The sequence below is a fragment of the Giraffa tippelskirchi genome, chromosome 10 (assembly GCF_054371585.1).
Source record: "Giraffa tippelskirchi isolate mGirTip1 chromosome 10, T2T-mGirTip1v1.2.pri, whole genome shotgun sequence".
In the NCBI taxonomy this organism is placed as follows: domain Eukaryota; kingdom Metazoa; phylum Chordata; class Mammalia; order Artiodactyla; family Giraffidae; genus Giraffa; species Giraffa tippelskirchi.
In genome coordinates, this window is record NC_137284.1 from 5643960 (window position 1) to 5665535 (window position 21576).

General features: G+C 60.1%; 2 protein-coding genes across 11 annotated transcripts; both read left to right on the forward strand.

The window, feature by feature from the left end:
- Positions 1–927: 927 nt before the first annotated feature.
- CLCF1 (cardiotrophin like cytokine factor 1) lies at positions 928–10587 on the forward strand. 10 transcript variants are annotated; one of them, XM_081531951.1, is made up of 4 exons: positions 928–1039; positions 2239–2531; positions 7154–7320; positions 9148–10587. In XM_081531951.1, the coding sequence occupies exons 3-4, from the start codon at positions 7168–7170 to the stop codon at positions 9640–9642; spliced, it is 648 nt and encodes a 215-aa protein (XP_081388077.1). In that variant the 5' UTR covers positions 928–1039; positions 2239–2531; positions 7154–7167; the 3' UTR covers positions 9643–10587. The 10 variants fall into 10 exon arrangements, with proteins under 10 accessions (XP_081388077.1, XP_081388071.1, XP_081388076.1 ...); XM_081531945.1 differs by having other exon boundaries at positions 2239–2337; XM_081531949.1 differs by lacking the exon at positions 928–1039 and adding an exon at positions 1330–1413 and having other exon boundaries at positions 2239–2337; positions 8720–10587.
- An 8496-nt stretch (positions 10588–19083) lies between these two features.
- Positions 19084–20801, forward strand: POLD4 (DNA polymerase delta 4, accessory subunit). The gene is made up of 4 exons (XM_081531955.1): positions 19084–19342; positions 19563–19652; positions 19860–19971; positions 20306–20801. Exons 1-4 carry the CDS (start codon positions 19246–19248, stop codon positions 20328–20330), a joined length of 324 nt encoding a protein of 107 aa, XP_081388081.1. The 5' UTR covers positions 19084–19245; the 3' UTR covers positions 20331–20801.
- Positions 20802–21576: the final 775 nt, after the last annotated feature.

The following is a 21576-nucleotide window of genomic DNA, read 5'->3' on the forward strand; positions in this document are numbered from 1 at the left end:
CAGAGACTTCACGGGGAAGCATTTCACAAGTGGGGACTCCAGGTCTCTCCATCGCCTTGCACCCGAGCGGTCTCGCTGAGTCACCCCTGAAACCTCTGGTGTTGAAACTGGTCCGGTGCCTCGTGCTGATTAATGAATTAGGAGTCCCCCACCCATGAGCACTCTCCTGGCCAGAGGCAGGAAGAATGAAGAACCCTGTGAACTGGAGGGAAGAACCTTTTGCCAAGTGCCCTCTTCTTTCCTCTGCACTGGGCAGTGGGCCTGTGGTGCCCTCTGCCCGCCCCCCCGGGGGGGGGCATTGTGAGCCGGTTAGTCACCTGCCCCAGCCCGGGCGCCTCGCTTAGCCTCGGCTTTTGGAAATGGGACAGGCGGCGGGACAATAGGCAAGGGGGGCGGTCAGCCCAGACAAAGGGCAGCAGGAAAAACACCATCACTTGCTTCGAAGCCAGCTCACTGGCATTTGGGAGAATGTGTCATTGCGTTTACTCGGGGTGGGGGGGGAGGGAGGGGTGGGAGGTTAGAGATGCTGGGGCAGAGGTAGGGTGAGAGCGGACCCCGCCGGGCCGGGGGCCGGCTCCCCAGGCCGACACTCAGGGAGAAGGAAAGGGACGGCCAGCTCACTCCCCTGCCTCTGGGGAGTTTGCCGACGGACTGATGCCCTCCCGCCCCCTCCCCCAGGAGGCCCGGGGTGGTACCGCCGCAGCCTCGCCTCACCTCACCCCCCCTCGGTGTTGTGGGAGGGAGAGGAGCCCCAGAAGCCCTCCCTTCCCTCCTCCCCCCTCCTCCCCCCACCCCGGGGAGGGCCGCTACAATTTGTGGTTACAGCTTTACACGTCAGAAAAAAAAAAGTTTGCAGAATGTCCCACACCGAAAAAAAAAAAAAATCCGAAACCGAGCGAAAAAAACCTGCGAGTGGGCCTGGCGGATGGGATTATTAAAGCTTCGCCGGAGCCGCGGCTCGCCCTCCCACTCCGCCAGCCTCCGGGAGAGGAGCCGCGCCCGGCCCGCCCGGCCCCCAGCCCCATGGACCTCAGAGCAGGTAGGAGCCAGGCGTCCGAGGCCCCGGCCCCCGCCCCCGCCCGGGAGCCGCCAGATCCGGTTCCCGTCCTTCCCCCGGGGAGTCCCGAGCCGGGGCCGGGCCGGGGATCCGGGCGCTGCCCCCGCCCGCGGGGCTCGGGCCGGGGCGGGGACGGGGGGGCCCGGGCCGGGCGCCCTCGAGAGGGGCCGGGCGGGGACGCGGCATTCCTGGAGTCCGCTCGGCGGGGCCGGGAGGCGGCCGGAGCGCGGCGGGCAGCCCGGGCGTCCCGCAGACCTGGGAGGCGGCCACCTGGAGCCCGGCGAGGCGGGGTCCCGGGATCCCGGAGGACCGAGCCCCGCACCAAAGTCGGGAGAGCGAGTCCGAGGAGGCAGCGGGTCTGCGGGAGGAGACGGCGCGCGCGGAGGAGGAGGGGGCCGGGAGAGGAAGCGGGCGGGAGGGAGGGGGGCTCGGGGGAGCCCGAGGCCGGGCCGGCGGGAGGCGAGGGGAGGCCGACACCTCGGGCCGCGCCGCTCTCCCTCCCCGGCCCGCCGGGAGGGGAGGGCGGGAAGGAGGGCGGGCGAGCGGAGAGAGGAGGGCGGAGGGCAGAGCCGCGCCGGGCTGGTCCGGGCCGGGCCGCGGGAGTCGCGGCTTCCTCGCTGCGCGCCGCGCGGCCGGAGCCCACCATGCTGCCCGCGGCGGGCGAGCCGGCGGCAGGTAGGGGCCGGGCGGCGGCCGCGAGCCCCCCGGGCCGGCCCGCCGTGGCCTGGGAGTGATTAGTGCGGGCGGGCGTAGTGGGGGGGGCGGTGGCGGGCGCAGCCCGGCCGGACCGGGCAGCAAAGTCTGTCACCGGCCGGGGAGCGGCGGCGGCGGCCGCCCGGCCCCGGCGGCCCGCGGGAGGGCGGGCAGGGAGTGGACGGCGCGGGAAAGGGCAGCGGCCGGGCCGAGCCCGGAGCCCCGGCGCCCCCGGACCCCGCCCCCGCCCCCGCCGCCGGGAAGGGAGCGACCGGGAGGGAGCGGGCCGGGGGCGGGGCCGGGGGCGCCGGGGCCACATAGGGGGAAGGCGCAGCCGCCGTCGCCGCAGGGAGGGGGCCGGGAGCCAGAGGTCACCGCCGAGGGGGGAGGGCGGGCGAGCGGGCCGAGCCCCTCGAGGGAACCCCCAGGCCCCGGGGGGTTCCTCGCCAGAGTCCCCTCATCCCGGCTCTCCCCACCTTCCTTCCCAGCGACTCCGCTCTGCGCTCCAGATGCCCTCCCCAGACTCCCACCTCCCAGAGGACGCGTCCCCGCTTCCTCCTGCGCCCGGCCCGGCCCGCCCCGCTGGGGTAGGAGGGGGCTGCCGGGAGGGGAGGGGCGGCTGGAGGTCCGGCTTGGCCGGCGCTGTCCGAGCCTCGGAGAGCGGCTGTGGGGGGGCTGGGGGCACTGGACGCGCTCCTCGGTCGGGCGCTCTCTGACACTGACCCCTCCGGGCTGACACCTCTGTGCTTTCCCTGTCCCCACGGAGCCCCTTCCCAGCTGCGTGAGTACACATCTGCCTTTCCCGCGGGACACGGGGGTACAACCCCCACACAGAGCAGACCCAGTCCCCTCAATGGCTCAGACACCCTCGCTGCCCTGGAGCCGGGCGTTCAGCCGGGGGGAGGAAGCGGGCACCAGGCAGAGGTGGTAGCAACTGTCCCGCCGCCGCAGCCCCAAGAAGTCTCCGCTCCCAGCTGATGTAATGGCTCCCTCTCCCCCTGGCAGAGCCCTGCGCGGCCCGGTCACACTTTTGCACACCCCCCTCGGCACTAGCTACTCTTGTTAGTGACACTTCACATTCCTCCCCACAATCCCACCTGTCTATTCACACTCTGGCTCCTGCACGCTCCCCGAGCCCCTCCCACCCTCTCTGGATAACAACACCCTTTCAAGCACACCCACACAATTGCTGGACTGTTTCCTTCATTTTGCACCCCCACCCCCCACCATGCCTGCTTTCTGCCCGGCTCCACCCAGGGTCCTCTTGTGGCACAGCCCCGACCCTGACTCCAACAAAAGCCCGACTCCTGGTTGGGAACGGACTCGGGCCGCCCATCTGCTTCTTTCCCTGGGCCTTGGTTTCTTCTTCTGTCATCTAGGCTGGAAGAGAAGGGCAGGGAGGGGGCTGCTGAAGAGGACGGCAGAGCCGGAGTGCCACGTGGTTTGAAGTGTAGCCGCACAGTGCGACCCCATCACACAAGCCCAGCCACTGGATGGGCTGGTGACAGAGAGAGGTCTCCTGACTTCTGGGCCCACGCGTACCCGCTCCCACCCGTTACCCACTCCCTAAGCCGCTTCTCAGTTGCCTAGGGCATAGGGAACCAAGGAGAGGATGGAAGGGAGAGGTGCAGCCAGCCCAGAAGACCAGGAAAGCTGGGCTGTTCCTCTGGGCCTTTCTTTGAGAAGGAGGGCTGGGGGGTGGCCCCCAGGGCCGTTCCCTGGATCTCTCACCACCGTGGACCCTGCACCCCTTCAGTGGCTGCGTTCCCGCGGTGCTCCCCCACTGACCCCTCCAAGGTCACCAGGGTGCTGGGCCTGGCCTGGCCTCAAGGCAGGGCCTTCACTCTTGCTCCTGCCCTCAGCCCAGCGCCTCTGGGCAGCGCCTCCCGGCTCCTACCTGTTGGGCTGACGGCTCTGAGCCACCAGTCCAAGGCGCAGAGTCTCCTGGCTGACCGGTCCTCCCCACCGTGACCACCCTGGCTCATGTGCACTGCTGAGCCCCCTATCTTTCCCGACTGAGGTCAGACTTGGGGAGACGGGGCTGAGGGGGGCAGCTGCCTAGAGACACACGTCCATGGGGTCTGCCTGCCTGTGCAGCCGTGTCAGGGTGGCCATGCGTGTGCGTGGGCTGAGTGTGTGTGTGTGTGTGTTCATGAGGGGGGCCTCGGTTCCCAGGGCCCAGGGATCTGGATGGAATTAGGGGCTGGCCGGGGCGGGGGCCAGGATGGGGGGGTGGCGGGGGGCCCCCGCAGCAGGAAATGTGAGCTGCTCTCATTAGCTCCTCACGTGCTCAGCCGGATTTATAAACACAGGGGAAGACGGGATGTAAACAATCAGTGGGCAGCAGCCAGAGGCAGAGCTGGGGTGGGGGCCGGGCTGGGGGCCAGGGCTGGGGGAGGGGGCCCAGGACACAGCCCCCCAGTGGCCGGCCCACCTGCACACTCTGTGCCTGCAGAGGAGGGGGGAGTGTGAGGACTCCAGGGTGCCCACAGCACGTGCCCTCCTAGGGACACAGGCAAGCTGCCCCGAGTTCCAGGGCCCACGACTGAACCACAGGTGTTCTCTGCCCAGACAGCTCTCAGTTTTGCTGCCTGAGATGTGGGACATCTTGCCCAGAGCAGTGGCCATCCCGACAGAAAGGAGAGCCCTTTGGCCTTCTACTCCCCTCCTGCCTCTTCTCCCTCTGGATTTCTGAGGCTCCTTCCCTCTTGATCCCTCAGATCCTTCAGCTCTCTCCCCCCACCCCCCCACCCCCCAGCCTTCAGTGACACAGTTACCTCAGAACTGAAATATTCCTGGAAACACCGGCCTTGTCTGGTTAATTTCATGAGCCGTTTTTCTGCCCAGACGACTTCGCTCTTGTTTTTCCAGAGGCTTCTCCCTGTGCCGTCCCTGTGTAAGGAGCCAGTTCTCCCCAGGGATGTCCCACAGGGCCCAGAGAGGGAGGGAAGAACAAGACCCAGAACTGGGTTCCTGACCCCCCACCCCCACCCTCTGTGCGCCAGGCAGCGCCCAGTCCTAGAACTCTGGCTGGCAGGGCTGCCCAGAGCAGGGTGGGGTAGAGCCGAGCCTAGCTCCTAACTGCTGATTCTGCTGGGACTCTCCGCGTTATCACTAACTGCGAGAAGAGACCAGACTCAGTCCCAGAAGGGCCGCTCCCCACTCAGCAGGTCTCCAACCCCTGAAACTAACCCCTCACTATGCCCATAGGATCCTGGGCACTCAGCCAGACAGCCAGGCTGAGGGCAGCAGAGGAGAAGGGCCTGGAGTTGTCTGGGGATGTGAAGAACAGGGAATAGAAAGGAACTCCGGGGGACTTCCCTGGTGGTCCAGTGGTTAAGACTCAACACGTGTACTGCAGGGGGCACGGGTTTGATCCCTGCTTGGGGAACTAAGATCCCCCCACATGCTGCTTAGCACAGCCGAAAAAAGAGAGGGGGGGGAGGAAAAAGAAGGGAACTCAGAGTCAGCAAGAGCTAGGGGTGGAAAGGAAGGATGAGGAGAGGACCATTTGGGAGGGATGCCACAGGCAATGGAGAAGAGGAAAAGGGGAGCCTGTCTCCCCAGGCAGCAGTTATGGGTCTGGCCCTGCCTTCTGTCCTAAAACACACATGGGTGGGGCATGTGTGTGCGTGCGTGCATGCACGCACGCACACACATATCCTCAAACAAGAGCCCTTCACTCAAGACGGCAGAATCCCTGAGACTAGAGGCACCCAGTTACCATGCTCCATCAGTGCAGCCGGCCAGTAGATTATCTGAAAGAGTCAGACTGACCAGCAGGCCACTGCAGAAGTTCCCACCTGAGCCCTGCCCTCCACAGAGACCTTCCAGACCGTGTGAATCCTAAACGCTCCGAGGCTGCAACCCTCTCTAAACCCCTGACCCAGCATATGACTAAGTCTAAACCTACCTGGTCTTAATCCTTTCTAACTCCACACTTACCATAACTCTAAGTACAATCAACTTGTTAAACCCGTATCCAACTTATTTCTATCAAAGCAACATATGTCATTGTAGAAATTTGACAGGATATAATCTAAAGTAAAAGAAGGAAACCACTCTCAACCTCACACCTCCCCAAGCTCAAAACCCAAACTAGCCCTACTCTGAGTGACACGCCATGTATCACCCCATCAGACAGCTACATCAACAAATGCACAAACTTCAGCCCTACCCAACCCTCTGCCTGCCCAAACATAACCACATCCCCCAGCTGGACTCAAACCTCAACCACATTCAGTCAGCCAGATCCCAATAAACTAACCTGAAACTTTAAAAGGAGCCCAGTCCTTAAACCTAATCTAGCCCAGTGCCAATTACAGCCTTACTCTCTCCTAACCCTCATTGCCACTGCCAATCCCAAGGCCCACTGAATCCTGGTCTAGGGCTCTTGACCTTGAACCTCACCTAAAAGCTGGGAACATCATGTTTCCCAACTGTCGAGTCTGTCCTCATAGCTCTGACCCCTGGCCTCTGGTATCCTGTGGCGCCCAAACTCTTCAGCACCATCAGCGGACAAGCGGGAGTCATCAAATACATCATATGCTGTCTCCTCCCCACCCCCCGCCCTGTCTTCACGGCAGGCAGACCGATCACCAGGTCTCATTCAGGTCTAACTTTCCCCCATCCAATACCCTAGAGGAGCATGGGGCAAATCTCACTGCAGCCAGCCTCTCAGAGTGAACACCACATTTCCTTCAGTCTAACTCGATCCTACACTTTCCACGCGCCGGAATCAAATCCCAGAATGTAGTCTCCACCACCGACCTGAGCCAGCCCCACGTCCTTCAGCTCGCCCGGCCCTGGTGTCCACAGCTACACTTTGCCTCTGACCCTGGTGGTCTGACCCTGCATCCTGCCTCTGGCTTGACTCCCACTCGTGGCTGCCTCTGGCGCGTCCCTCTCAGGGCTGACTTCTCTCAACTTGAATCTCTGACACGTGCTGTTTCCCAACCCCTGGGCTCCCCCTAAGCTGCAGAGGGACCCAGAGGGTGGGGGAGAAGGCTGAGGTACCACTGGAACCCGGGAAGACTGATTCTGATTCGCAGCCCCTCCGCCTGTCCCCCCACGTACATACACACACACACACACACACACACACACGCACGCACGCACGCACACACACACACACACACACGGCAGCTCTTAGCTGACACACAAATGCTCTCCAGTACCTCCTGGTAGACACAGGCCAAGTCCTCGTCTTCAAACACAAATACGCCTCCACGAACACACTTTCTCAGGCCGGGAAGCGCCCCTCCTGCATTCCGCCTGCTCCCATCTGGTGTCCCACCCTCACCCCCCTCCCAGCCCAAGGTGAGGAGACACACTTGAGGGGCGGCCAGCTGCTTCCTGGGCCAGGCCAGGCCACCCTCACGCCCCTCGCTGTCCTGTCCACAGGGGACTCGTGGGGGATGCTCGCGTGCCTCTGCACTGTGCTCTGGCAGCTCCCTGCAGTGCCAGCCCTCAACCGCACAGGAGACCCGGGGCCCGGCCCCTCCATCCAGAAAACCTATGACCTCACCCGCTACCTGGAGCACCAGCTCCGCAGCTTGGCTGGGACCTATGTGAGTATCCGGGGCTGCTCAGGGGCTGGGAGTTGGGTGGGGAACAGGGGTGGGGGAAGAGAGAACACCAAGAGAGTGGGGGTCCCGGTGAAGGACGGGGTGTGATGGGGAGGGGCGTGGGCTCCCAGCAGTCCCCCTGGCTGGCCCATCTCCTGCCCTCCCTCTTGGGGAAGGTGCCCCCTCCTCCCCATCCCTGGCCCCAGGACTAGGCATGTGGGCAGGCCTCGCACCCGCCTTGGCCCACTGCCGCACTGGCTGCCCGCCCGGCCGCCCGCCTCCCCCGAGGGCCGGGGAAGTCTCCTCTGTTTACACCGTGTTGTGGTGTCTCTTGCCCGGGTGGGGCTGGGTGGGGCTGGAGGGCCCCACCCCCCATGCCTGTGTTCCAGCTCGTCTCTGCCCCAGACCTGGGGCCCTGCTGCTCTGGACCCATGGGCCCCCCTTCTGTCTGCCTCTCCCATCCTAGCTGGGCCTCCTAAGGGGGACTTGGGGGGGAAAGGGGGCTGGAGGGAACCCCGGCCAGGAGTGGCAGGGGGTTTGGGGTGCGGATGGAAGCTATGCCATCAGGATCTGGGAGCGGTCCAGAGGTGCTCGGAGAGCCCAGGAGAGAAGGGAGGAGGTTCGGGGTTGCCGAGGACCGTGGGGAACTGGCCCCTCTTCCCGTGTTCCTCTTCCACATCCCAGACCCTACTCTGGAGCCAGGGAAAGCAGGGGGAGGAGGGTGGCGGGGGAGCTGGCTCCAGCCCCAGGATACACCGAGGAAATTAGTTCGTCTCTGAGCTTGTCAGCGTGTGAACCTCCCCCTGGGCCCTTGCCTATCCCAGGCCTCGCCCCTTGCTTCTCCCCCTCTCTCCCAGCTGAGCCGGCTCCTTCGCCCTCTCCCTGGGCCCCAGGCCTCTCCCCTGAGGGTTGGCAAGGCTCTGTCCTCTTCCCGAGACTGTCTTCATACCCTTCCTCCTGCCCAGCTCTTGAGATGGCCCGTTTCTGCCTCCGGCAGCCCTGCGCCCCTGAGCCCTTCTCTGGGGGCCTCAGCGAGGACCGTGGCCTCTGCCCCCCAGCGAGTGGCCCCGGCTCGTCAGGGGCAGGCGTAGCCTGGGTGCTCCCGGGCCCTCTGCCTTTCCACCCGGGCTCCTCTCTGCCTTCCTGTCCAGGAAACCTCTGCTTGACTCTGCTACCCGCTCCAGCTCCCGACCCTTTTTCTTCCCCGGGCTTTCCCTGCCAAATTTCTTGAAGGAGTGGTCTACACCCTTTGCCTCCACTTCCTTTCCACCCACTCACTCCTTAACCCCTGCAATCTGGCTTCCAGGCCACTGGAACGGTTCTCTCCAAGGTCGTCAGGCACCTCGTTCTTGCCAAGCCCAACGGTGTTCCTGAGACTCACTCTCCTCGCTCTGTTTTGCAGCCCCGCTGCTGAGCCCTGCTGCCTTCTCGAGCTCCTCTTCTTGGCTCTGGACTCTCCTGGTCCACCTTCACCTCTGTGGCTGGCCTGGCCTCCTGGGTCCTCAGGGCTCCTCTTCCGCTCTGCCCCCCCCCCCGCGGGGCGCTCTCCCAAGGCTTGTGCTCTCAGCCAGTCAGCACGTCCTTCCTGAGTTTCTCCTGCGTGTTTTTCTCTTTCTGCACTACTCCATTGGGGAGCGCATCGCCCTCGTTGCTTCAACTGTCACCTCCATGCCAATGACATCCCTGGAGAAACTTAGGGAAGGCCTAGCATGGAGATGGGGCCAGTGTCAGGGGACGCAGGAAATAGAAGCTTTGGGGGCGAGCATCTCCCAGCAGGCCAGCTGGCTCCTCCGCCCCCCCTCCTTCCCCATCGTCCTCTCCTTTTCACAGCTGAACTACCTGGGCCCCCCTTTCAACGAGCCTGACTTCAACCCACCTCGGCTGGGGGTGGAGACTCTGCCCAAGGCCACTGTCAACCTGGAGGTGTGGCGAAGCCTCAACGACAAACTGCGGCTGACCCAGAACTACGAGGCCTACAGCCACCTCCTGTGCTACTTGCGTGGCCTCAACCGCCAGGCCGCCACGGCCGAGCTGCGCCGCAGCCTGGCCCACTTCTGCACCAGCCTCCAGGGCCTGCTGGGCAGCATCGCGGGCGTCATGGCAGCTCTGGGCTACCCGCTGCCCCAGCCTCTGCCCGGGACTGAGCCCACCTGGGCCCCTGGCCCTGCCCACAGTGACTTCCTCCAGAAGATGGACGACTTCTGGCTGTTGAAGGAGCTGCAGACCTGGCTGTGGCGCTCGGCCAAGGACTTCAACCGACTCAAGAAGAAGATGCAGCCTCCGGCCACCGCGGTCACCCTGCACCTGGAGGCCCATGGCTTCTGATCTCTGACCACCTTCTCCTTCCCCTCCTTCTTCCAGCCCTGCTCCCACTCTAGGAGGGAGAAACGCATACACCAACACTTGTTGAGCAGGAGACAGAAGCCATGAGCCTCTAGCCTCCCTGGACTTGGAGGAGGGTGTGATGCAATAAGGCCCATCCCCTCCTGGCCTCCCTAAGTCCTACGGGTCTGAGGAAGAGGTGCAATAGGCCCCGTCCCATTTCCACAGGACGTCACGCTCAAGGGCACCCAGGGTGGCTGCAGTCGGTGTGAGGCTCTTGCAGCTTCCTGCTTCATGCCCACCACTTGCCAGTGCCCACCCAGCCCCTCGAGTGGCACTTCCAGGAAGCGTGCCTGTAGGGCAGGGACAGGGGGCACCATCACATGTGCCTTTCTGGGGTGAAACCCTTTGGCTGCCCCGCTCTCCTTAGATGGATGTTGCTCCCCCACCCCTCAAACAACTCAATGCATCCAGTTCAGGAAACACACAGTGGCCAAGTCCATACGGAAGAGATGGGATGAAAAATGGAAGAGGTGGGGTCTGCATTGGAGGTAATACTGAAAGCAGAGGGGCAGGGACAGACTGGACCCAGGGGTCACCAAGGCAATCCGTGGCACAGGGTGTCATCCAAAAGGACATGGCCTTGAATTTTCTTGCCAGCTTCAGGGTGCCTCCCCTCCACCCCCTTTCCCAGGGTATCTGTGGGTTGCCCAGGCTGGGGAGGGCAACCATAGCCACAGCCACAGAATTTCCTGAAAGTTTACATTGCGGTAGCATTTCGGGGTACTGGGGCAGCTCCCCTAGGCCCTGCCCCCCAGCCCCACCCAACTCATGACTCTTTTAAGTTTGTTGTATTAATATTTATTTATTTGGAGATGTTATTTATTAGATGATATTTATTGCAGAATTTCTATTCTTGTATTAACAAATAAAATGCTTGCCCCAGAATGTCATCTCTTTGCTTGACCTTGCCCCGCCCCTGGCTCTCATCCGTGTTCTCCTGGCCTTCCCTCCGCCCACCCCCAGGCCTAGGCTCCCACACCTGCTGGTGGAGGGCCAGAAGCCCAAGGGTTAACCCAGGAGACGCCGGGGAAGAGGCTCTCTCCCTTGTGTCCACCGGGAAGACGCCTCTGCCCCTCACCCACCCTCTCCTCTTATTGTTCAGTCCCTCAGTCATGTCTGACTTCTGTGACCTGTGACTGCAGCATGCCAGGCTTCCCTGTCCTTCACTATCTCCCTGAGTTTGCTCAAGACTCATGCCCATTGAGTCAGTGGACTCAACCATCTCATCCTCTTTTGCCCCCTTCTCCTTTTGCTTGCAGCCTTTCCCAGCATCAGGGTCTTTTCCAGTGAGTTGGTCCTTCAAATCAGGTGGCCAAAGTACTGGAGCTTCAGCTTCAGCATCTGTCCTTCCAATGAGTATTCAGGCTTGATTTCCTTTAGGATTGACTGGTTTGATCTCCTTGCTGTCCAGGAAGTCCTCCCAAATATCTTCCCCTCTCTTGCTTCCCTTCCTCCTCCCAGCCTTTGCTAATCCACCTCACTCCTCTGGATCATTTTAGTGGTCCCATAGGTCTGTCCCTGTGCAAAGCTGTCTGTCTGCCCTCTGGCGCTTTTTCCAAGTCCCTCAGCTTCCCCAGGACCCCTACCTGTGGCTGCCTGTCTGATTCCCCCAGCAGTAACCCTCACCTTCTAGATACTTTTCATCTCCCAGGGAGCACGACAGACTGAGGCCAAGTCACAAGCCTCAGCTGTGATTCTACACTTTGCTCTTACAACATAAAATTAGTAGAGGAGAGAGAAGAACTCACACTGCAATGCAAGCAAATAAGACAGACGCTGTTCAAGGATGTTGTTGTTTAGTCCCTCAGTCTTGTCTGGTTCTTTGCACCCCCATGGACTGTAGCCTGCCATGCTGCTCTCTCCATGGGATTCTTCAGGCAAGAATACTGGAGAGGGTTGCCACTACCTTTTCCAGGGGATCTTCCCGACTCAGGGATAGAAGCCTGGATGAAAACCAGGGATAGAACCCTGGTCACCTGCTTGGCAGCCAGATTCTTTACCGCTGAGCCACCTGGAAAGCCCCAGTCGAGGAGGACCTAAGCTCAAATTCCAGGTCCATAACCTACCAACTGGGTGACCTTGGACAAATGATTTAAAGCTCTCTATTGTCCAGTTTCCCCATCTGTAAAATGGTTAAAATTAACACCTTTATAAGAATGTTGGAAGGGATAAGAGACACAATGAAGGTAAGATGCTTGGCTGAGGCACCAGCAATCCATAATCACAGATGACTGATGTCAGCATGTCAGGATGCTCTGGTGAAGAGCCGCTGGGTGGATCAATGGGCTAATTATTCCCAGGTAATACGGGGATATTTTACCAGGGCCTCTTGCAGGCAGTGCCCTAAGCGAAGGGAGTAACAAATGAGGGTGATGTCAACCAGTTGACAGATATTTTGAAGACCTAATTACCTGCCCATCACTGTGCTAACTGGTGTAGAAGAGCCAAAAGAAGGCCAGGACCTGACTCGGCTGCTGCCTTTACAAAGCCTGCAATCTCTCTGGGAAGAAACTGGGCTCGCCTGAGCCGATAAGGAAGAAAAGCACAAAAGCCTACTCTTGCAGACAGACCCTGGGAGGTGGTGACAAGTGCAGAGTCACCGGAAGCCGGACATCTGGGAGCATAGGTGCAGGAGCCACGAACCTGCTTCCTGCTTGTGGGCGGGGTGAGCTGGGCTCTGTCAAAGGTCCCTGAATCACCTGACCCAAGTGGGGAGAACACACATGCAGGTCCCACCACCCACCAGCCTAAGGAGGTAGAAAGAAAAGGGCATCTGGGCTGTCTCCATGCAGAGGTTGTTCTGTGAGGCACCAGGCAAGGGGCTAAACAGGATGCAGGCTGAAGGAAGGTGCTTCCTGCCTGCTGTGTGCTTCCTGGGGGCAGATTCTGAATCTTCCCCATCTCCCTCTCCAGCACGCAGCTCAGGCTCAAGCTCAAGCCCAAAGAAGGTGTTCAATAAGCCTGTGGAACTAAACAGTCCAGGAAAAGGGACCAGCCCCCGCCCCATCTCCACCCCCTGCCAAATGCTAGAATCCAAGGCAGAATTTGATTAAGTGCAAAGGGACGCAGGTGAAATACTATTTGAAGAAAGGAGTGATGGCATCCAGGCGGGCGAGGGCCCTGCTGGTCTGCCAGCCCCACTGGGGAGGAAGTGGCGTCTGAAGTCCCCACTGTATTCCCAGCATCCAGGACACAGCGGGTGCTCCTGAGGGGGACTGGACACTGTTCCTGGAGGGTGGGCAGGACCGGGGCTGGTTGTGTCCACCTCCTTTTTAACGAGGTAGCATCTTGAGGGCAGGCTCCACTGTATATTCACTGTTGCATCCTTGAAGCATTTTCCCACAAGGATAAAGTACTCAGTGATCTGATGTGAAGAGCGTCAAGACAACAGTATGTGAAAAGCCCAGAGAGGAACATTTCAAGGAGGCAGCCCCAGGAGATCGGAGAGGAGATGGGGGGAGAAACTGCACTGGCTTTGGTCACCAGGGAGTCATAGGCCACTTTTGCAAGAGCAGTTGAGAGACAGTGAATTGTGAGATTAAAGAAGGAGGTGGTGAGAAGGAAGGTAGAAGAATAAACCTATTTCCTCCAGAGTTTGGTGGCAAATGGAATATCTAAAGCGAGCAGCAGCATCACAGGAGGTGTTTTGCTTGGGTGCTTTGCTGTGGGCGTTTTTATCTGCAGGAGGTCAGGACACATTGGTGCTATGTGAGGGGTGGTGGGGGAGAAGGACTGAGAGGTTTGGGGGGTGGAATCAGGGACAGGCAGAGGAGAATCAAAAGGGCTGCTGGGGCACCAGTGACATCAGCGAACACTTCTCTGCTGTGGACTATTCGGCAGGATTGTGACATTCTTTGACATTTCCTAGCGAGCCAGAGGTGGCGGACAGAGTGAAGAGAGGTTACTTCCAAGGTTGAGAACTGGCAAGGCAGGGATGGCAGAGAATCAAGGGGTGAGAGGCTCTAGAGGGCTAGAGAGTGCATGTTGAGTGGCTGTGAGCTGGTGAGTTGTGTGCAGGGGTGCTGGGCAGGGAACAGAGGGAAATGGTGGCGGGGTGAGGGGGCAGGCAGCGGACTCAGAGGAGAACCCAGCCGGAAAGGGCATTTTCCCCCGAGTAGTTCCTTACTATGACATCTGGGCTGAGTCTTTCCTTTTGGTTTGGCCCTGTGGATCACGAGGCAGGCAGCTCCTGACAAACCACAGCTCGTCAGGCTTTTCTGTGAATGGGTTTGTCATGGGTTCTCCACCCACAGATGCTTCAGGAGAGGTGACGAGTTTTCACTGATTATCTTCATTAGTTAGTGTCATTGGTCATCTCATGCTCCACCTCGTAAATATGATCTTATAGCCAGAGGGGGCAACAGTGGAAACAGTGACAGACCTTATTTTTTCCGGCTCCAAAATCACTGCAGATGGTGACTGCAGCCATGAAATTAAAAGACACTTGCTCCTTGGAAGAAAAGTTGTGAATGGATAGCATATTAAAAAGCAGAGACATTACTTTGCCAACAAAGGTCCATCTAGTCAAAGCTATGGTTTTTCCAGTAGTCATGTATGGATGTGAGAGTTGGACTATAAAGAAAGCTGAGCACCGAAGAACTGATGCTTTTGAACTGTGGTGTTGAAGAAGACGCTTGAGAGTCCCTTGGACTGCAAGGAGATCCAACCAGTCCATCCTAAAGGAAATCAGTCCTGAATATTCATTGGAAGGACTGATGCTGAAGCTGAAACTCCAATACTTCAGCCACCTGATGGGAAGAACTGACTCATTGGAAAAGACCCTGATGTGGGAAAGATTGAAGGCAGGAGGAGAAGGGGATGACAGAGGATGAGATGGTTGGATGGCATCACCAACTCAATGGACATGAGTTTGAGTAAACTCCAGGAGTTGGTGATGGACAGGGAGGCCTGGCGTGCTGCAGTCCATGGGGTCGCAGAGTCAGACATGACTGAGTGACTGAACTGAACTGATAGCCAGAGGCCCAGGGAGGCAGAGGTCAATTTAAGAACCTGAAATACAGGGCCCCGCAGTCATGGGGGGGGCGGGGTAGGGCATTACGTCTAGACCTCCTTCTGTCCCCAGGAAGGCCAGGGAGGATGGGAGGGAAGGAGAGAAGGCCCTCCTCCCTGTCGCCCCCTCCCCGACAGCGCATGAAGAAATCTCACCCCTATGTTGGGTGCCTGTGAACACACCTGTGTTTGAGAGGACGCCTATCAGATGGAGGAGAACTGTGACTTGGGTGAGGCAACTGTTCGGGGTGGCAGGAGCGGGTATAGTAGACTCTGCTGGGAGGTGGCAGGAGGGTAGTCATGCTTTGCCAGCTTCCTGCTTTTGTAAATACAGACCCACATCTAGGACTTCGGTCCCCCTTGGTATGTGGGGAGATTCATTCAAGCACTCGCTCTCACACAAACGCATATTCTTCACCCGCTTGCCACATGGGAGAGGGCCAAGGGAGGCCCTTGTTCCTCCTAACCTAGAGGGCAAGGGCGAGTGATCCAGGCCTGGTTGAGCACTCTGACGGGTGGCTCCCTCTCAGCTCCCCCTTATTCTCTGGAGCCACAACTGTCCCTGCCTTTGTCCCTTCAAGTCTTGAGCGCCCTGACTCAGCCTGTTTCCCTAGTTTCCCAGCAGTGGACAAAGCCCTCGTCAGTGGGGTGGGGGTGGGGGCAGTGAGGGAGTCGCTGGGAGCTTTAGAACCAGAGCTGCAGCCCTCTCCCCTCTCTCAGCCTTCCTAGTTCAGAGGTCACCTCTAGGCCCCTCCCCACCTGGCCCTCATCTCCACAAGGCCAGGCTGATGGGGTGGACGTCAAGGAGGACCTTCCTCCCAGCTGGACAAAGTCTGACACCTGGTGGCCAAGGTGAGGAATGGCCAGAAAGGCCCCTTTTCAGAGTCCCCTAGGACTTCGTTAGAGCCAGGAAGGCCAAGGTGAAATGGGAGGTGATGGGAGGGAGGTTTGGATGGGGTGATTGGGACAGGGCAGAAGAGACATCCAACGTCAGGAACCCAGACCCAGGGGAACTTCTGCCTTCCCCCAGGCTCCTGAAGCCCACGAGGCCAGAGAACCTGGAGCAGGAGGAAGGAGGATGTCTGAGAGGGTCAGCAGGGACCTGGAGGAGCTGCCTGAAAGAATTTTGGCCCCACAGGGTGGGAAACGGGGCTCAGGGGTGTGAGTCTGGTGCCCAGAATCTCCAGCTCAGGGTGGGTGGCAGGGCCTGAGGGCCTGAGGAAGGGGGGTGTTGGGGAGGGAAGGAGAGCGGCTTTGCGCCACCGCCCACTGGGCCCCAGGCAGCTGCTCCCCTCTCTACACCTGCCCCCCCTGCTGAGCTCTGATGGGCCCTCCCCGCAGGCCCCATTGTGGGGGGGGAAGAGGGCTTTTAGGGTGCATGCGCAGTGCTGAGGCCCCCCATCCTGCCTCATTGTCTGAGCTAAACCAGGCCTAATCCCCCTTCCCCTCGGAGCAGTCAGTGGCAGGCCTCAGCCCTCAGGAAGGTGCTGGGATCCTATTCCAGATCTTTTCTCTCTTCTCCTCTTGGGTTCCCGCAAGATTTTGGACTTGGCTGTGAGGCAAGGGCCTTGAGTGTTCCCAGGCCAAGGTGTAGAGGTCGTTCCTGCTAGTCTCATCACCAGCATCTGGGGATCAGGGCTGACAAGGAACCTACACCTGGGTCTCAGGAAATTCCCCGAAAGAGAGAGAATTCAGCCCCCAAGTCAGACCTCTGGCCTGGCCTTCCGGCCTGAAGCCTGAACCGTGACAGGCCCCAGGACAGCGGTTTTGGGGCTAGGCCAGGAGGTTGCCTGAGTAGGGACAGAGGTTCCAGGAAGGAAGGGCAAAAGAGGCAGACAGGGTTGGGGAGCAAAGAAGGAAAACACCTGAGGATGGGCAGGCAGACGTCTGGCCTAGCTGCCAGCACAACTTAGGAATCCAGATGCCAAGTTGGGCAAGGATGCCAACAACAGAGAAGGCCCCCAAACCCCTGAGTGCCAACTCCTCCAGGCCCTGGGGCTTGAGCCCACTGCTATGTGACTAGGAAAGGAGGCCACGCTGCCTGTGGAGAGTTTGCTCAACTCCAGGCCAGAAAGCCCATCCTAGGGTGCCGGTACTTGAACTGATGACCTGGACCGGGAAAAGCCGAAGGCCAAGAGATACATCTTCCAGGCTGAGTAGGGCAGGCTAGCACGGGCTGGATCAGGCAGGGCTGGGGGCAGCTGGCAGGGATGGCCCAGACAGTGCCCATGGAGCCAGCCGGGGTGCCAGAGGGGAGAGGGACTAGCTCAGGCGGCAGTAGGAGCCACTGTGGCCGCCCAGCCGCATACCCCATTTCACGCTCCCTGGGCGGTGGCAGGGCCCCACGGCTATCAGCTTTCAAGGGTGGGAGGGACCGGGAATGAGGAGGGGTCTGCCCCACCCATGGCTCCTTACTCCCTCAGGGCTTTGTGGGCTCAGAAGCTGGGTGCCACACACCTCCGGACACGCCCTCTGGGGAGGGGTGTTCAGACCCACAGAGCCTGAGCACCGTCCCTCCCTGGAGTACTCTTTGCCTGATGGGACCCCACAGCGAAGCCCTTCCCACGCCTGGTGGAGAGGGCCTCCCTGTCTTCCTCCCCGTCACAGCAGGGCCCCTGTCTCCGCTCCCTGTGGGCCCCACTGAGTCCAGGAGGCAGATGGGGGGATTAGACCAGGCCCAGCCCAAACAATAAAGCAGGGAAGGGCCCTCCAGCTCCATGCAGTGCACCCAGGAGCTCTCACTCCTCCACTCCGCTCTCCTCCAGGAAGGGATGGGGAGAGCCGGGCAGGAGGAGGCCCCTGAAGACACACGGCCTGTTCCTGCTCCTGCGCCTCCTCTTTGGTGGTCTGTTCTCCAGAGCGTTCTCCTCCCCTATGCCCACACTCCTCCTGAGACAGAGAGCCCAGACCCCAGAGCGGTGGGAGAGGGGGAAACAGAAGCCCCTGAGCAGGCCCTTGTGCCCCTGGGAGGAAGAACCAAAGAACCTCGGACGGGATCTGTAGAGGGTGATTAGCGCTGGGCCGGGCCCTGCACTGATTCCCAGACTCCCACTGGCCAGCACTTTTGCCTGCTGCCAGGAAGTTGGTGAGGAGGAGGCGGGTACAGGGGTGAGTCAGCGATGACAGGAGCCCAGGGGACAAAGGTCATGGGTTGAGCATTGAGAGACACTGTTTACAGCAGCCCACCTCCTCCAGGAGGACTTCCAGTGCTAAGCCAGCCTCACGGTGCAACCCATTTCTGACCCTGTCATCCTCTTCTAGTTTGTTAGGAATTTTATCCTTGCACTGACATTTGTGTGTCTGCCTGCTTGCCTATTGGCCTGTGAGCTGCTGGGGGACACAGAGGGACAGTGGTTTCACCAGGGCCCCACAGTGCCTGTGACTTCCTACTTCCTGTTACTTTATTTTGGCTGCACTGGGATGCTTGTGGGATCTTAATTCCCAGAACAGGGATCAAATCTGTTCACCTTGCAGTGTAAGCACCGAGTCCTAACCACTGGACTGCCAAGGAAGTCCTCAGTACTTCCTACTTTCAAGAACCATTTCTGTCTATTTTAGTTGAGAGAATATGTGGGAAAGTGCTCAGGAGAGAACTTGGCGCACTGTGGAAGTGTTAGGTTTATTGTCGGTATTTTCTGCTCATACTCTCACATTGGGACAGATTTTACTGACAAAGGACTAGGGGTCCAAACACACTCTGGCCTCCTGCACCGTGTGGAATCTTCCTGAACAGAGGGTGGGCAGGGCCAGGCTGTGCGACCCCGGGACAGTTGAAGAGGCAAGCACTTGCCTGGACTAAGACTGGGCAGTATCTCTGGGCGCAGACTGTGAGAAATGAGCTTTCAGAACCCCTGGGCTTCTCTGGCCAGCCAGGTCTCCTGGGGCCGGTGGGGGTGGGGTGGGAGCAGGGAAGGGGTCTGGATTAGCCCAAACTCTCTCCGGACCTCCAGACCTGCCCCCACAACGCTCTTCGGGCCAAGGGGCGGGAGTGGAAGTCTCCGGCTGGGCTCTGGGGAGTTACAGACCGGCCACGGGGATTAGTGAGGCTGAAAAGAACATTTGCCTAGGAAGGGAAAACGGGAAGTGAGAGGCCAAGGATAACGCTCTATAAGTCCCCCGAGACCCACTGCAGACCAGTGGGGGGTGGCCGGAGGAGGTGGTGCCGTCTGGGGCATCGTGACAGGTCCCCCCCCTCAGCCTTCCCCCCTCCCACAGAGCACAGCTGCATCAACTGCCCCGCCCCTGCCTGCACCGCCTGCCATTGGCTGGGACCAGGCCCCGCCCCACAGAGGCGGCCTCTCATTGGCTTAGGTCTTCGCTGTTTGCATGCTTGCGGGGGTGGGGGAGACGCGTCATTCCCTGGAACCCTCCGACTTCCTTGCTGTTTGTCTGGGTCGTCTGTCTGCCCATCGCTGGCCCCAGGCTCGCTCTCTGGCCCCAGCCCTCTCTCTCAGCAGCTGTCTCTCTCGTGCCCGCTGGCCTGCCTCTCCTTCCCGGCAGTCGCCTCCTCCTCTGCCTGCCTGGGTGGCCGCCATGGGCCGGAAACGGCTCATCACTGACTCCTACCCTGTAGTGAAGAGGAGGGAGGGCTCCGCTGGGCACAGCAAGGGGGAGCTGGCACCAGAGCTAGGTCTCTGAGATGTGGGAGGGCGGGAGGAGTGGACGTGAGGGACATGAAAGGACGTGGGCAGTGGAAGGGGAAGTGAAGTATGTCCTCTACTTCCGACACCCGGCCTACTTCCTACACCAGAGGCAGAGGGGCGGTGAGGGCTGGGGAACAGTGGGTCAGCTGTGAGGCAAGGGGCAGGGCACAGGCCTGGGCACGCCTGAGGAACAGCATATCATTGCAGGGGAAGAGCCCCTACCCCTGAGCGTGGATGAAGCGGAGCTGGAGCTGCTGAGGCAGTTTGACCTGGCCTGGCAGTACGGTCCCTGCACAGGTGAGAGCCCCTCAGTCCCGAGAGCACACCCAGGGGTCAGTCCTGCCACCCACACGTCTCGCAAGCAACCCCAGCCCCTGCCTGACCCTCGGCACTGTCCCCTGAGCCGGGGGTGCAGGTCCTGACACTCCCCTCCAAACATACTCTCTAGCCTGGACTTTCCCCTGCCCTCCTCGAGGCCTCACTGTCTTCTTTCCACTCCGACAGGGATCACACGGTTGCAGCGCTGGCATCGGGCAGAGCAGATGGGCTTGAAGCCTCCCCCAGAAGTGCGTCAGGTGCTGCAGAGCCACCCTGGGGACCCCCGCTTCCAGTGCAGGTCAGAGGCAAGCCGGGGAGAGCTCTGGGGGGTGGGGCAGGGACTTCAAGTACCACCCGCCTGCTGGCCCTGGATGGGGGCTGTCCTGACCTGCGGGAGAAGTAGGTGCAGCCTTGGGGATCATCACTGGGCAGGCAAGAAGGTTCTACAAGGTGCTGGGCTCAGGAGGCAGAAGCTTGCCTTCTTAGCTCTGAGCTAACGGTTGAGGAAGAGTACTCCTGGGGCCCAAGGGACTGTTTGGTTATCCAAGGTTGGCCAAGAGCTGGGGCTGGTGAGAGCAAATGGAGAGACTTCACTGACTCGGTTTTCCCTCCATCCCAACCCCCCTGCACAGCCTCTGGCATCTCTACCCGCTCTGACGCACCGCTGAAGACCTCCCGCCTGCTACTTGAGAACTGGACACAAGCAAGAGCCAGTTGCTGCCCCTCGGCTCAGCTCTGCTGTGGAGAACATTTGGCAGGAAAGAGGCTCACAGGGAAGGAAGGAGGCTGAATCTGGAGGTCTAACCAGCAGGGCTCCAGGGCCCCCTCTGAGAATCGCCACAGCTGAAGCCAGGTGCCCCCTACACGGAGAGTGGTCTCTGAGGACGAGGGCCTGGCCATGACCCTTCTGAAGCCTGCCACACCCCTGACCTGGACACCGTGGTCCCTGGCATGATGTGGCAAATCAGGCGCAGCTTTGGGCAGAACCAGACTCCGGCAGAAGGCAGATGACCTCAGAGGCCAAGATGCACCCTCACCTCGGGCTGGGAACCCGAGGGCAGAACTGGCTGAGCTCACAGGGCAAGGGGTTCACTAGTGCTTTTCAATAAAGAACTCTGAGCCTGGAAACCTGACCAGTCTCTTTATGTGGCCCTGCTGGGGCTGTTGATAGGTGGCTGAGAACCAGCACCACGCTTTCCTGCAAGGTGTTTGTGCCTCTTCCACTCCTAACCCCAGACCGGAGAGGAAGGAGACACACTTTAAAAAAAAACAACTGTTAAGTCCTCACAAGCGCCGGGCAACCTCTGGCGCCCCCTGGTGGTGCACAGGAAAACGCCTCTAGCCACCTTCACCGACCAGCCAGGAAAAAGTCGCTGAACCCATCACCTAGCCTGCCCAGGGCTGCTCAACTCACAAAAATGGGTCCTTTGTCGGAGCAGGACCCATGGGCCCACTTATAAGGTCCAGACAGACATCACATTCCCAGCAAGCACCTCCACTGGCCGCTGGGGGCCACCTGGCTCCAAAGCAGGGTTGGGGGAGGGTTTCAAGCCGCAGGACCTGCTCAGAGATGGCCATCATCTGAGGAGCTTCGGTAGGGAACTGACAGGTTCTGGAGATGGAGGAGAACTGGCTGTGTCGACAAACAACGCTTAGGGGACCCTGGGACATGGAGAATGCAATCAGTACTACTCATAATGGTGTTACCTTCATTTGATGCCTCAGCGCTCTGTCCTGCGGCAGCTAGAGACAGAACTATTAATTCCTTGGAAGCAGGCCCAGGGGGCAGCCAAGTGGTCTTTTTAGTCCCCATTTTATTGAGCACTGACCATGCCTCAAGTACGTTGAATGTATTATCTCTAAGTTTCCAAAAACATCTTCACAGTAGGTTTTACGTAGAAGG